General features: G+C 46.1%; 1 protein-coding gene across 2 annotated transcripts in view; it reads right to left on the bottom strand.

Moving 5' to 3' along the window:
• ACOT9 (acyl-CoA thioesterase 9) overlaps positions 1-14,364 on the bottom strand; it is an 872,728-nt gene that overhangs the window by 68,858 nt on the left and 789,506 nt on the right. For both annotated transcript variants that reach the window (XM_069639309.1, XM_069639308.1), the window contains one exon: positions 774-924. In XM_069639309.1, the coding sequence (XP_069495410.1) occupies positions 774-924 (151 nt within the window). The remainder of the gene's footprint in view (positions 1-773; positions 925-14,364) is intronic.

Raw genomic sequence — 14,364 nt, 5'->3', positions numbered from 1 at the left:
TTCGGAAAGCTCAGAGGGTTACTTTGGCCACAGGTTGCCTTACCAGTTTTCTGCAAAACATCATAATGAATTGCATACAGATTAAAATGCGTTGAAGCTTTATTTTTAGCATCACACATGATCAGTCAATTTCGTTTTTGGCCCATCCCTGTTCTAAGAATCGAATCATTATTTATTCGAACCACAAAAAAATGCAGGATGTGTTCTGCATTAAAACAAACAGAATTATATTATGTTACGTTATTGAATATTTATACTGCGACCATCACCAACGTAGTGGTCGTACAGCACCTGAACCTTGTCCGAGGTTGCCTATTGTGACATAGGCAGGGTGCCACCAGACCACAGTCTGGATAGTAAAGAGGTGAGTTTGGAGTGGGATGCAGATAAGACAATCAGACAAACAAATTCAAAAGGGCAAAGGTACGTGTGATGATGGAGAGGTAATAAGATTGTGGTAGCAGGGATGCGTGTTTCTTAAATGTGGTTAGTTACGTTAAGCATGATAGAACATTTCAGGAATTAAAAGTCTGGTTTAAAACGTAGGCTTTACAATGATTGCAATATTTAGAGCAGAAGATGCATGCTACTAGATGTGGATGTGTGATGGACTTCAGATGTGCTTAAGCGGGCCGTTATCTGTATACTACACAACAAAATAATATAGCCAAAAACAGTACGTTTGATGAACAAATGTACAGGGAGAGAAGCTCACATTTTCAAGCATTTATTCAATTTCCGATTGTAAACACTGAACTGAAACAAATACTCACCACCATAGGTTTTTGGCACAACTTGTGGAACTTCGTTTTCAGTCATGAATGTGAAATGAAAAATATTGGTTGTCTTGTGTTCCCGGGTATTCATGTCAAAAATCTCACTGTGCACTCGAACCTGCATATGATTTTTCTTTGTGTAACACACCTGCAAAATAGTGAATCTTCAGTCAATACAATTTATATTGCTGCTAATATAGTAGACAGTTTCATTTAGCAAATGAGGATCCGTTAAAATTGAGGAGCAATAATATTTATAAGAAAATGGCAAGTCAAAGTTTCAGCACAAGGAGATCAACACCAGTACTTCCAGTGTAGTCACCCACACTAAGTATCGCAGTAACAAGACCATGAGTAGACCCGAGAAAAACGTTTTCGGATTTACAAAACAATGACTGTCATATGCGACCTATTTTATTTGAACACACTGCTCAAAAAATACCCACTTCCTGATTTATAATGATCTATGTGAGAAATTTGCATGAATACAGAATCTGAGCACACGAATCATCCTCTTGAATTGTGGGCAATTCAGGTCAATGCCTTCTTGTGAGGTTTTCGATTGCCTGATGACAAAAGGTAGTCAATTAAAAAAAAATATATCCAGATGACACGCAGTGGATGATATATCTATAATATTTTATTTGCTCGTACACAACGTCAGCACTAGCATTACTCTGTCTTGCAAAAAAAGTAAACACGCCGGCTGCAAATTATGCTTTGGCATAGGCATTTTGTTGGAAACTTGATACTCGACAACATTCAAACTCACAATCAGTTTGTTGCCGGCGCTACAGTGGCCCAGAGATATTGTGTGCTAAACCGAAGAGACGTCCTGTTGAACTTCAGCATATTTGTCGACACCAATGTCTACTTAACACAGACCTCTGACAATGACATTTTGCAGGCAGAAGGGCACCCTTGAACAGAAAGCAACTGATCTGTGTTGTAATGGACATTTGTGTGTGGGTGAGGAATGGTGTGGTGTCAGATGGAGTCTGGAGTGTTGGTGAGTGACTGGGTTCTATGTGTTCTTATAGTGACAGAGTTGCTGTGCTGGCTGCGATGGATGTTCCAGTACTCGGTCCATTGATCTTACCTGTGATCACAGTCAGTGAATAAACGCACCAGTAAACTTAACTTCTGACTACAGTCTGGTGTGTGAGCAGGCGAACCCCATTACTTCACTGGCGACATGGATGTCTTGACTGCTGGGAGGGGGCAGCAGGGGATGAGGTACTGCCCTCCAGGTGTGACATCCATCCAGGAAGGTGCCAGCTGCCTTTGGAACCAGAAGGAGTTGGTCCTGGGCGATCCTGCAAGCCGGGTGGTGCAGGAGCTGCAGTGCTGTTGGTGGTTGTGTGGTATTGTATTGTGGTGTGGTTTCTTACTGTATTAGTTATTGCAACACTGCCATTGTATACACAATGGTGATGTAATACAATATGAGTGTTGAGGTTGGTAGAATGTGGAGAGTTTGAAGAGCGACAGTTTGATGGTAGCTGTTTGGCTTGTAGCACACATTTGTGGGGCCTGTTATGATATGATCCATGCAATAAATAGTATTGTATAGCTACTTCCGTTAATGAATACTTCAAATGGAAACAAGGATGGCATCAGGACAGTGCCGTGCCCATGGTGATTCTTCAGGCCAATGAAGTCAGGCCCCACAGTGCTGCTGCCGGTACGTTTTATTTCATTTCCCTTTCTGGACTCCTGTCGGTCATATTTCCAATATATGTGGACCTGCGATGCCTCGCTCAGAATTTGACTTGCCCCAGGAATGAATTTGAAGCTGTACTGGCCCAGCATTTTATGAAATTGTGCGCACGATCCAAGGAGGCACAGAGTCTACATTAAGCTGGGGATGGCCGACTTGCGTTCGAGAAGGACCCTTGACTGTGACATTGCGTGTGCCCATTTTACTACAGACAAATACCGGAGCCTTTGTATAAAGACTCATGTATAGTTCATTTTTAAACAGTATATTCGGATCAAAGCCCATAAACCAAAACTCTCATACAAACATGCATGGTCCAATATAAAAACACAATATACATAATTAATCTTACAATACACATTTTAAAAATACACATTCCATACTGATACTCGCAATGTCAAGACATGAAAAAACGGGCAGCAATGTAGCGTATGGCATCTAGATTGGAGGGAAAACATTAACTTAGAAAGGAGGCAGTTTATATTAAAATGTTCACACTGCGCTTCCTTCTATTGCATGCCTTCCTCAGATATTCTGACATGCCCCAAGCAACAGTTAATGGTTCTGCACGCAACAAGAACAAAAGTGCCGGATGGCACCAGGTGAAATTTGCTTCTTTCAGGAGTGGGGTAATGGTTTGTTTCCTGATGTCATAATAATGAGAACAAAACAAAACGAAATGTAAAAGGTCTTCCTTAACACCCCCACAACCCGAACAGGCCACACTCTGCTCCTGACCATGCCATAACTGTGTAATATCCCTCAGCAAGAGCAGATTGAGGCGTGCCCATCGGTCAGCCCGTTTTTTCGCTATGCGCTAAATATCATTCAATGATATCCAATTTTGAAATAGATAGATGGAGCTTGTTGGATTGCAGAGCAAGGCCAATGGATTTGCGTTTTGTTGTAATATGTGAGCGGAAGGCCTTCTTGTACACACTCCTCTCGTAAAAATGTGGGCCGGGTATTGTAAAGACAGGGCATTGACCAGAAACACATTCAGATATGCGTTTCAACCATGGTGTTTTTTGCCAATGGGGGCCCTGCAACAAATATCTAATAATGTCATGTGTCAGAGTGGCTATTGGATTTGACCAGATCCCCAACCAGTGCAAAAAGTGTGCCTCGTACCAATCACCGCCTATGTGGGTTATACCCAGTTCTATGTGCAAAGCGTAGTTGGGGGCTGAACTGGGGAGACCCAACAGTTTTTTCAGAAAGTGATTCTCTAGGACTTCGATGGCCATTGCGTTTTCAGTCCCCCACAGTGCACCCCTACAGTTGGTCACTGCCTTTGTTTGTGCACGAAGCACTTCCATATTTCGTGGTTGACCATGACAACATTTTCATAAATCTTGCAATGCCCCCCCCAACGCTAGTTTCATTTTTGTACTTTGTCTCTAAACATGGGTCACCCATTGTCAAAGGAACAGATGCCTATATAATCGAACTTGGTTACCCTGGGGATAATGGACCCATTGCTCATCATAGTGCGCATTTTGACTGTTTTCCCTCTCCCGGCACTACATACCATCACTGCGGATTTGCTAGTGTTTATGGTGAGTTTTAAATCTGTGATAAAGTCAGTGTAGGGATTAATCAGCTTTTGTAGGGCTATTGGTGTCCGGGCAAGGAGCACAGTGTCGTCGGCATATGCAAGCAAAGGCAATGCTTTATTACCCACCCACTCAAGTATAGAGGAAACACTTTTCCCAGTGGTGCAATGTATCAAGTACTTTGAGACAGTGAACGCGTGCAGTCAAAGACTGAAGCAGCCACCAAATAATTTGATCTGCCAATATGTATTGCTGGTATCTACCTGCATAATTCTGTTGCATGATTTAAGGAGCTGTAACTGCCTCCAAGGCTTAAAGCATATCTGCTGGCATTATTAAGGACTTACAATTTGTTAGGTAAGAATTGGTGCAGTCCAACTGGTGTGGGACGACACAAGACTTATCTCTTGGTATTAGATAACCCCCCTTTTAATATAGGCCCGTACTACACAAGTTGGTAGTGTGACTGAGCAGCCAGGCTCATCTTAAGAGGGCTAATGTGAGCTGTAGCGCTGTGCAATGAAACCAGTAAATACAAGTATCAATTAAACACAGTAATTAGCTGTAACATTAATCCCAAGTTAGGATTCAGGTCAAACAGTGAACAATAAAGCAGGTGAGTAATTAATTCATAAGTTACACATGTTCCAGCACCCAGGTGTGACGTCATCTGAGGTCAGTACAACAAGTTACTTACCTTATCTGGTAACGTTCGTTCGATGGGATGTTCCTCCGACGTATTCCACATCTATGACAGGTAATGACCACAGCTGTACTGCTTCAGAAAATTCTTCGGCGTATCCGTCCTGCATCGATCACGTCAATATGCTGTCCCCCGAGGGCCTCCGTCGAGGGTCGACGTCACCGGATGTTATATATAGGACGCACAGCGCCCGTAGCCTGAGTTGTCATTTTTCCCCAGAACGTGTGGCACCAATCTCCTGCCAGTATGACTGCAGAAAGCCTTGCGGAAACGTAAGTTGCAATCGCATAAGAAATTCAGTAGAGGGGAAGGCTGGGAGGGTTTGATGTGGAATACATCGGAGGAACATCCCATCGAAAGAATGTTACCAGATAAGGTAAGTAACTTGTTTGAGGGGCTTGTGTCCTCCGATGTATTCCACATCTATGACAGACTCCCAAAGCAGTACCAACGTCTGGAGGTGGGAAAAGAATTTATAAATTTAGAATATTAGAATGCCCAAACAAATTGGTGAATAGAGGACTGCCTTACCAAAGGCCAAATCCTGCCCATTGATGGAGTCCAAGGAATAGTGTCTCACAAAAGTATGGACAGAGACCCATGTGGCTGCTTTGCAGATACTGCAAATCGGAACGCCCCTCTGTAGAGCAGTGGAGGCCGCCATACCCCTAGTAGAGTGAGCCCGTAAGCCTACTGGAGGGTCCTTTCCCGCCAAACGGTAACACTTTGAGATCGCCAACATGATCCATCTGGATAAGGTCTGCTTGGAAACAGCCGGACCTTAACGCCTTCCAGCATAACCTACAAAGAGCTGATCGTCCACTCTGACCCAGGACATCCGTGAGAGATAGAAACTCAAAGCTCTCCTAGGATCCAACCTATGGTGCCTCTCCTCTTCCTTACCAGGATGTGGAGGAGGATAAAACGCTGGAAGAATGACCTTCTGGCTCAAATGGAATTCCGACACAACCTTCAGAAGAAAAGGCGGCTGCACCCTAAGGACAACCCTGTCCTTATGGAACACAGTGAAGGGTGGCTTGGCGGAAAGTGCCTGCAACTCACTCACTCTGCGTGCGGAAGTAACCGCAACTAAAAACACAGTTTTAAAGGATAACAGTCGCAACGGACAAGAATGTAAGGGCTCAAACGGAGCTCCCATCAGGAACTTTAAAACCAAATTCAAATCCAATCCTGGCACCTGGAAAGGTGACGGTGGAAACACATTAGTGAGCCCTTTTATAAACTGTGAAATCAAAAGGAATCTTAAAATAAGAACATTCCTCAGACAAGCACTTAAATATATAGACAGCGCCGCCAGGTAACCCTTAATGGTACCCACTTGCAGGCCATTGTGGGTTAAGGAAAGCAAAAGACAAAACCAAAGGAATGGAACATTGGAAAGTATCCACATTCTGTACCATGCACCAGTCACAGAACTTTCTCCAACGGCAACGGTACAGGGATTTCGTTGCGGGCCTACTTGCCGAAAGCAACACCTCCATCACGTCTTCGGGGAGGTCCCAATCCTTATACCTCAACCTTTCAGATACCAAGCATGAAGGCTGAGAGACTTGATCTTTGGATGAAGAACCCGACCCCCCCTCCTATGAGAGCAGATCGTCTTGGTAGGGAAGACGGCGTGGAGGGCAGATGGACATGTCTAGAAGGTCCGGGTACCACGCTCTCCTGGCACATGCCGGAGCAATGAGGATCATCCAGGAACCGAACCTCCGTAACCTCCGCAACACTTGCGGAATGACGGGGACTGGAGGAAAGGCGTACAGCAGTGGGAAGGACCACTCCACTACAAACGCGTCCCCTAAGGCTCCTCTTGGAGGAAATTCCTGCAAGAAGAATCTTCCGCACTTCCGGTTGACACTGGTGGCAAAGAGATCCACTTGTGGGGTTCCCCAAAGGGCGAAGATATCCAACAGCTCCCACTCGTGAGCCTGCTCCCACTCGTGAGAGACCGTGCTCTGCCTGCTCAGAGCGTCCGCCGCCACGTTTTCATCTCCAGCCTGATGAACTGCTGAGATCGAAATTTCCTGCTGGATGGCCCAGAACCAGGGCTGCATTGCCTCCCAGCACAATGGAGGTGACCCTGCCCCCCCTTTTTTGTTGAGGTAGTGCATGGCCACCGTATTGTCAGTCATGATCAGGACATTCTTCCCCTGCACAGACGGCAGAAAAGCCTTCAGGGCTAGCCTGACAGCCCGCAGCTCTAAGAGACTGATGTGGAGTCTGGACTCCCCCGGAGATCAACGGCCGCTGGCTGTCAACTTTTTGGCATGAGCTCCCCAACCCGTGAGGGATGCGTCCGTCACAATAGTCACCTCTGGCCAAGGTTGCCAAAACGGAGCACCCTTCATCAGATTGCCTTCGACGGCCCACCAGAAAAGATCCTGTGCGACCGAGGGCGGAATCTGAACGGGATCCGACATCCTGCCGGAGAACTGCGACCACTGCATCTTGAGAGCCCACTGCAGAGATCTCATCCGTAGCCTGGCCTCTGTCACCAGGAAAATGCAGGATGCCATGAGGCCGAGCAAACTCAAGCACTCCAACGTCGGGAGACTCTGGGCACGTTGAAATTTGTCCACCATGTGCAGAATGTGATGAGCCCTCACCTGGGGAGGCGAACACTGCCCCAGGGATGTGTCGAGCACAGCTCTGATGTATTGGAGCCACAGGGTAGGTGTCAAATGGGACTTCTTTAAATTGAGGGAGAAGCCCAGCTTGTGAAGGGAGTGGCAGGTGACGGACAGATCCAGGGCGGGAGAGCACGCCCTGATCAACCAATCGTCCAGGTAGGGGTAGACGTGAATCCCCCCTTTCCTGAGATACGCTGCCACCACCACCATCAGCTTGGTGAAGACCCTCAGGGCGGAGGTCAATCCGAATGGCAGGACCCGAAACTGAAAATGCGAGTCGCCAACCGCGAACCTCAGGTACCTCCTGTGCTTGGGATGAATTGGCACATGAAAGTAAGCATCCTTGAGGTCGAGAGACACCGATCAATCCTGAAGTTGAAGGGCCTGGAGGACTTGAGAAAGAGTGACCATCCTGAACTTGTCCTTCCTGAGGAGCTTGTTCAACCGACACAAGTCCATGATGGGTCTCAATCCCCAGTCCTTTTTTGGGATAAAATAATAAGGGGAATACCATGCCTTGTTCCTCTCCGCTACAGGTACCAGTTCTATGGCGCCTTTCTCCAGCAGGGATAGGATTTCCTGATCAAGGAGCGGATCCGGACGCTTCAAAGAGAGCTTCCCCGATGGATTGTCGCGAGGCCTCTGCCGAAAGGGAAGACAATAGCCGTGGGATATGATCTCCAGAACCCACACATCTGAAGTAATGGCTCACCATTCTCCAAGATGCTGCACAAGTCTGCCCTCAACTGGTGAACCATGGGACATGGCCTCATGACTGAGCAGACGTGGCTGCGGAAGTGCCTGAAGGCAAAGAGGCAACTGCCTGAGCGGCTTTGGCACCTCGAGTACCTTGCTTTACACCTCTGGTACTCCTATGGTGGCCCCTTTGACTGGCAGCTCCTCTTGATCTACCAAAGGCAGAGTAGTACCGAAAGGAAGCTCCCCTCCATTACTATCCCCTTGGCCAAAAGGCGGAGGTTGACGTACTGCAGCGCTCAAAGACTTTGCTGCAGCTTTAGAGCCTTCCTTAGAGCTTCCACAGCCCTCCGGGGCACCTCCGGCAAATCCTCCACAAAAGGCGTCGAGGGCGCCGAAGGAATCGGCGTCGAACAAGGCGCGGAAAAATTCCTCGAGGGCAGAGCCCCAAGAGCGTCCTTCGACGGACATGGTGCCAATGGCGTGGACGCCTTCCACAAAGGCTTCACAGGTTCCGACTGTCTCAATGGCGTCGAGGACCGGGACCTGGATCTGGCACGGCTACGGCGATCTTCCTTGTCTGGTCGGGACCTCGACGGCTCCCGATGATCGTGCCGATCGCCCGAGCCCGTAGACGTGTGAGCGGTGGACCGAGCCTGTTCCCTGCCGGCTTCTTTCAAAGGCGCGGCTGGAACTGCGCCTTGTGATTTGAAAATCGCCATCATCTGCTGGCGGGATGCATCCCATTCTGCCCGGGATGACGACTTGGTGGGACAAGTCAACCGCCGTCTGGCGGAGTCCTCTGACCAGGACGGGGAAGCAGGCCAGTGACGGCGCTTCCGCGAATGCCTCGAAGAGGCAGAGGAATGGCGGGAACCACTCCGAGACCGAGACCCCCTGGACTTTCGCCAACGCTAAGAGTCGTCCCTTGAGTCATCGGCCCAGCAGATTTCAACTTATGGGGCTTAGACACCCAACGTACCGTTAATTTCTTCTTCCGTTCCCACAAGGCCTTCGAAGTCAGGGACTGGCAGTCATCGCAGTCGTCGGTGGCGTGGCTTTCGCCGAGGCATCAGAGACAGATGTCGTGCAGGTCTGTGATGGACATTTTCGAACCGCAGTCCCGACATTTTTTAAAGCCGGACCTCGGGGTAGAAGACAAAGACATCGTTTTCGAAGTAGAAGAATCGAGTGCGCCGAGATTCTGAAGCAAACACATTTGCGGAAAAAACGGAATTGAGGCTACGGGCGCCGTGCATCCTATATATAACATCCGGTGATGTCGATCCTCGACGGAGGCCCTAGAGGGACGACGTCATCGACGCAGGACGCCTACGCCGAAGAGTTTTCTGAAGCAGCACAGCTGTGGTCATTACCGGTCATAGATCTGGAATACGTCAGAGGACACAATACCCTCGAATAGCATTTATATAGTATCACCTTTGCAATATTAAGTTTTTAAGGAAAGAAAGGTTAGGGTTAGATCAGAACAGACTGATAGGTTATAAGAACAGTTAGATTCTCTCAAAGGGATGCAGGCAGTCCATTATCCCAGCATTAAAGTGTTCAACCTGGTCCTTGGTCGTGGTGACGGAAGGGAGGAAGTCTGGTGGGCTCCTTAAGCAGCACTCGAAAGAGGGACTCCGCAGCAATGGATTTCCATTGATTCAGCAGCTCTTTGTGGTTTTGGCGCCTTTTTCTCACGGCCAAAGAAGAACGAAAAGCTCTTGTTAGGACTTCCTTGATTCCTCACTCCTGGACTCTAGTGAGGGGACTCTGGCCATGGATTTCTTGCTTCTGTAGGGTCCTCTGGATGCCTACGAAGATCTGGCCGGATTCGTACTTCGGAAGACAGTGCACTCACAGATGGTCGAGGTACCATGACTATTGGCCTACTGCAGCCTTGGAAAGTTGCAGAAAGTCAGGGGTTGCGCCAAAATAGAGTGTCTCTAACCTAGTTGGTCCCACCAGGCTAAGGGAGGAAGTCGTCCTTTACGGGTCTTCCCTGTCCATTCAAAAACGGGGTCCGCACAGCTGCAGGGCTTCAACTGGCACTTTGTGGTCCACAAGGGCACTGCTGGCGTCTTCGACTTCTGCTTCGGATGTTTTTCTCCAGTGGTCAACTCTGCTCTTAGTCCCAAAATCCTTGCTTTTTATGCAAGTTCACATTCATTCACAGCCCTAGGCTGTCAATCGCACAGCAGTGTGGCTGTCCTCTAGGACAGCCAGCTGGCCAATTGGAACTGGTTTCACTCAGGCACACCTAGAGACAAAGGACAGGGAATTTTCGGGACCCTCCCTCACTTCCTGCCTTTGCAGACACAACAGAGCCTAGGCCGGCTTCAGGGCTGAAACCTTCCAAAGGCAAACTACACAAAGGACTCAAACCTGCAAACAGTCAAAGCCCAAAAGAAACTAACAAGAAATGGGGAAAAAAAGAAGACAAAGGCTATTTTGAGAAAAAGGTCACCCTTGTGTGCAGCACTGCAGCTGAGGTATTAGCTTGCAGATACATGTCAGCAGGTAGTAAAAAAGAAACCACTGCCACCAGCCCTTCAAGTGAGTTAGTGTAACAAAAGGTTACATGAGGAATGGGTTAAAGGAATTACTAGTTAACCCCCCGCCCGGCACTCCACATAGGGTGGTGTGTGCTGGACCCATATAGTAAAGGTAATTAAGACAGGGGTCACCTTACTATTCTTGGGAAAAGTGCTTCACCCAAGAAAAATGTTGTTAAACATTAAGAGAAGTCCAAAGCACTTCTCAAGGCACTGCACAAAAGGTGATGAGTGTCACAATGCAAACGCAGATGCCTATGGAGTTTACCAGACTCCGTAAAACAGTAAGGACATAGAAAATCATAGTCAGGAAAAGACATGAGTGAGTGGGGAAAAAGGTCCCAATCACTCAGGAGTAAAAATTAAAAAGCCACAAGTCCAGCAAAAGACCTGGGGGGAGTCTCTGAGGTTAAAGGGAATTGGCACAGAAATTAAAATCCTCCCCAATACAAATGCTTACACAATTCTGCCCTGCATAATTGGGAGAGTGCATTCTCCTTTACAATTTGGACATAATTACATGCACAATTAAAGGTTGCATCTGATTATACATCTAGAAGAATTGCATCTCCCTACATGATTTAAGTTGTATTTTCCTGAACAATTTGTGACATCTGCTGTATAACTAAAAGGATTTGTCATTCTGGCTAGTGGCAATTGTGCGATCATGCAAGGAGTAACCATCCATCCACCTCAGCCATTTTTGCCAATGGCAGGTGAACCCCCTATCCCATGGAAGGAGTACTGGGAGAACTATATGGATGCCATTGACAATGATAGCTTCACAGATATCAAGAAGAAAACATTACTTCTACACTCCTTGGGTCCTGAAGGGCACAGGATCTTCCGGGAATTACCGCCTCAAAAGGCGAATGAGGGTGATGGAGAAGGCATGGATTATTGTGAGGAAGTGTTAAGGGCGTTAGATGAATACTACCAACCGAAAACCAATGTAGCTGTCAACAGATATTATTTCTATACGAGGAAACAAGACGGCAATGAAACAGTTGAGTATTTGAATGCCCTCAAGAACTTGGCAGTATCGTGCAACTTTGGCAGAGGAGTAACGCAGAGGAACAATTTCAAGACCAGATAATCATCCATACAAATAGCAACATTGTCTAAGAGAGACTATGGATGTGTGGAGACCCCTCCCTGGATGAAACTATGGAAATTGCTAAGAAGGTAGAGCACACAGCGACGTGCAGTAAAGCGATAAAAGAATAAGAAAGGGACTTAACAGCAAAGGTGACTAAGGTGAATGCTGTGAAGCACAAGGAGAATTTTAAGGAGGTGACCACAATCAGAAATAAAGACTGGAAAGGTAAAGAACCAACAAAAGTCATAGTGGATGGCAGTGAAGAGGGCAGTGGCAGGAAGAGTTTTCTAGGTAAGTGTTTTCGATGTGGAAAGGAGGGACATTTGCATATTCTCAAGCTTGTCCTACATTGGACAAGAAGTGGCCAAATTGTGGCATGAAGGGCCATTGTAGCATAGTGTGTAGAAACAAGAAAACCAATCAAAAGATAAGATGTGTGCAGGAAGATGATTATGGGGACGGAGAAGAGCAAGAAGTAGAAGTTGTTACCATGGTGACAAATGGTAACAGGGAAAAAAGCCCCCAAGAGTATGTTTTAAATTGATGGCATTATTTCAGAACTGAATCTAGAATTGAGTTCACCATAGATTATAATTACCAAAGAGAAATAGGAAGAGCTGTGTAGGAAAGGATATGATCCAGTATTGAAAAAGCCCTAAATTAGAAATCCAGGTGCATTTGAGGGTTCAATAATAAAGATTTTGGGTTATAAACGTGCCCTTATTGAATTCAAGGGCAGATTGGCCGAGGTTAAAGTTTATGTAGCATCCTAGGAAGTAAATGTTTTAGGTTGGGAGGACCAAGCAAAACTCCATATTAAACTCAGTCCAGGCAGTAAAGAGTCTATCTATCTCAATTGTTGTGGCTAACTGCGAGAAGAGGGAAATTAAATGTCAAAAGAAGGGAGAAGGAGTTTTTTCCCAATGTATTTAATGAGTGTATTGGGAAATTACAAGGATATAGGCATAAAATACAGTTGAAAGAGGGAGTTCAACCAATGTCTCATACTGTAAGGCCCATAACTATAGTGTTGAGAGAGGATGTTATAACAGAGTTACACAGATTGAAAAATTAGGGAGTGATTGAGGAGGTGGATGCGTCAGAGTAGGTGTTTCTCATAGTGGTGGCTAGGAAGCCCAATGGGAAAGTAAGAATATGTATGGATTTGAGGGAATTAAATAAGGCCACAATTGTTGAGAAATATCCTCTACCAGTGATATCGGAAATGTTAAATGTAATTGCCGGTGCAGACACATTTTCTACGATTGATTTGTCAGCTGCATATCAGATACATCAGGACTCCAAGAAGCATACTACCTTTATCACGCCATTTGGCATGTACAGATATGTTAGCATGCCATTTGGGTTAGCTTCGGCTGCCGCAGTTTTTCAAAGGATTATGACACATTTGTTGGAGGGTATGCCGGGAGTGTATGTCTTTCAAGATGATCTACTGGTATGCAGACAAGGAACAGGAGAGCATGACGAGAGGCTGGTTAAGGGTTTTAGAAAAATTGGATGAGAAAGGTCCGACTGTGGAGCATAGAACGTGTAAATTTGGCAGCCATGAGGTAGACTATCTGGGGCACACATTGTCAGAAGGGGGTTATAAACCAAAATTTAAAGCGAAGGAGGCTATCGAAAAAGCACCATATGCACACAATAAGGAGGAGTTGCGCTCCTTTTTGGGGTTAGCTTAATATTATAACAAGTTTGTGGAACACTTGGTTGAAATGACAACCTTTGAGAATGCTTATGAAGAAGAGCATAAGATATGTTTGGATGGAGGAGCATAGTAATGTTGTGGATATGATAAAGGAATGCATCATGAAAGCACCATTATTAGAAGGTTTTGTGCCGGGGAGGTCGTCAATTATTACTGTGGATGCCAGTGGTAAGGCTTTGGGTTCTGTTTTGTCTCAAATGGAAGGAGACCAAGAGAAGATAATTATGTTTGCATCCAGACCCATGAATGATGTTGAGGCACGTTATTTGGTGATAGAAAGAGAATTGCTAGTATGTTGTTGGGGTGTGGAACATTTTAAACAATATGTTTGGGGTGAAAGATTTGCTATCAAAACAGACCACAAGCCACTAGTTGAGGTTTTGACTGAGTCACGTCAAAGGCCACACCTAGAATTGCAAGGTTAAGTCTGAAATTGTCGGAGTACAACTGTGACAGAATATTTTCCAGGGAAGAAGAATTGCCTAGTGGATTTATTGTCCTGTATGCCGCGGTCATAATATGGACTGTGGCATTGATGAAAATTCAGATGAGCAGAACAGGTGTGTAGAGTCCTGCATGCGTTAAGTCAAGAGAAATGGAGTGAGAGTAATGCAGATACCGGTTCTAGATGGTCCATGGATGGAATTAGCTATTGATGTTTTAGGTACATATGAAGGTCTGGGAAGGGGCAATAGATTTCTATTGGTGTTGATTGACAGGTACACTAAATGGCCTGAAGTTGCTGCTTTGGATTGTCCTACTTCTGGTAAGGTCATTTGTTTCTGGGGAAGATGATTAGGAGGGAAGGTATTCCTATTGTGATATTGAGTCCGCAGGTTAAGATCAAGAAGACGGGTGAATATGTTATGAAGATGTGTT

The sequence above is a fragment of the Ambystoma mexicanum genome, chromosome 7q, assembly GCF_040938575.1.
Source record: "Ambystoma mexicanum isolate Mex_15411 chromosome 7q, UKY_AmexF1_1, whole genome shotgun sequence".
NCBI classification, from domain to species: Eukaryota; Metazoa; Chordata; class Amphibia; order Caudata; family Ambystomatidae; genus Ambystoma; species Ambystoma mexicanum.
The sequence above is the reverse complement of the archived record's forward strand: the minus strand, read 5'-3'. Positions and strand labels throughout refer to the sequence as shown.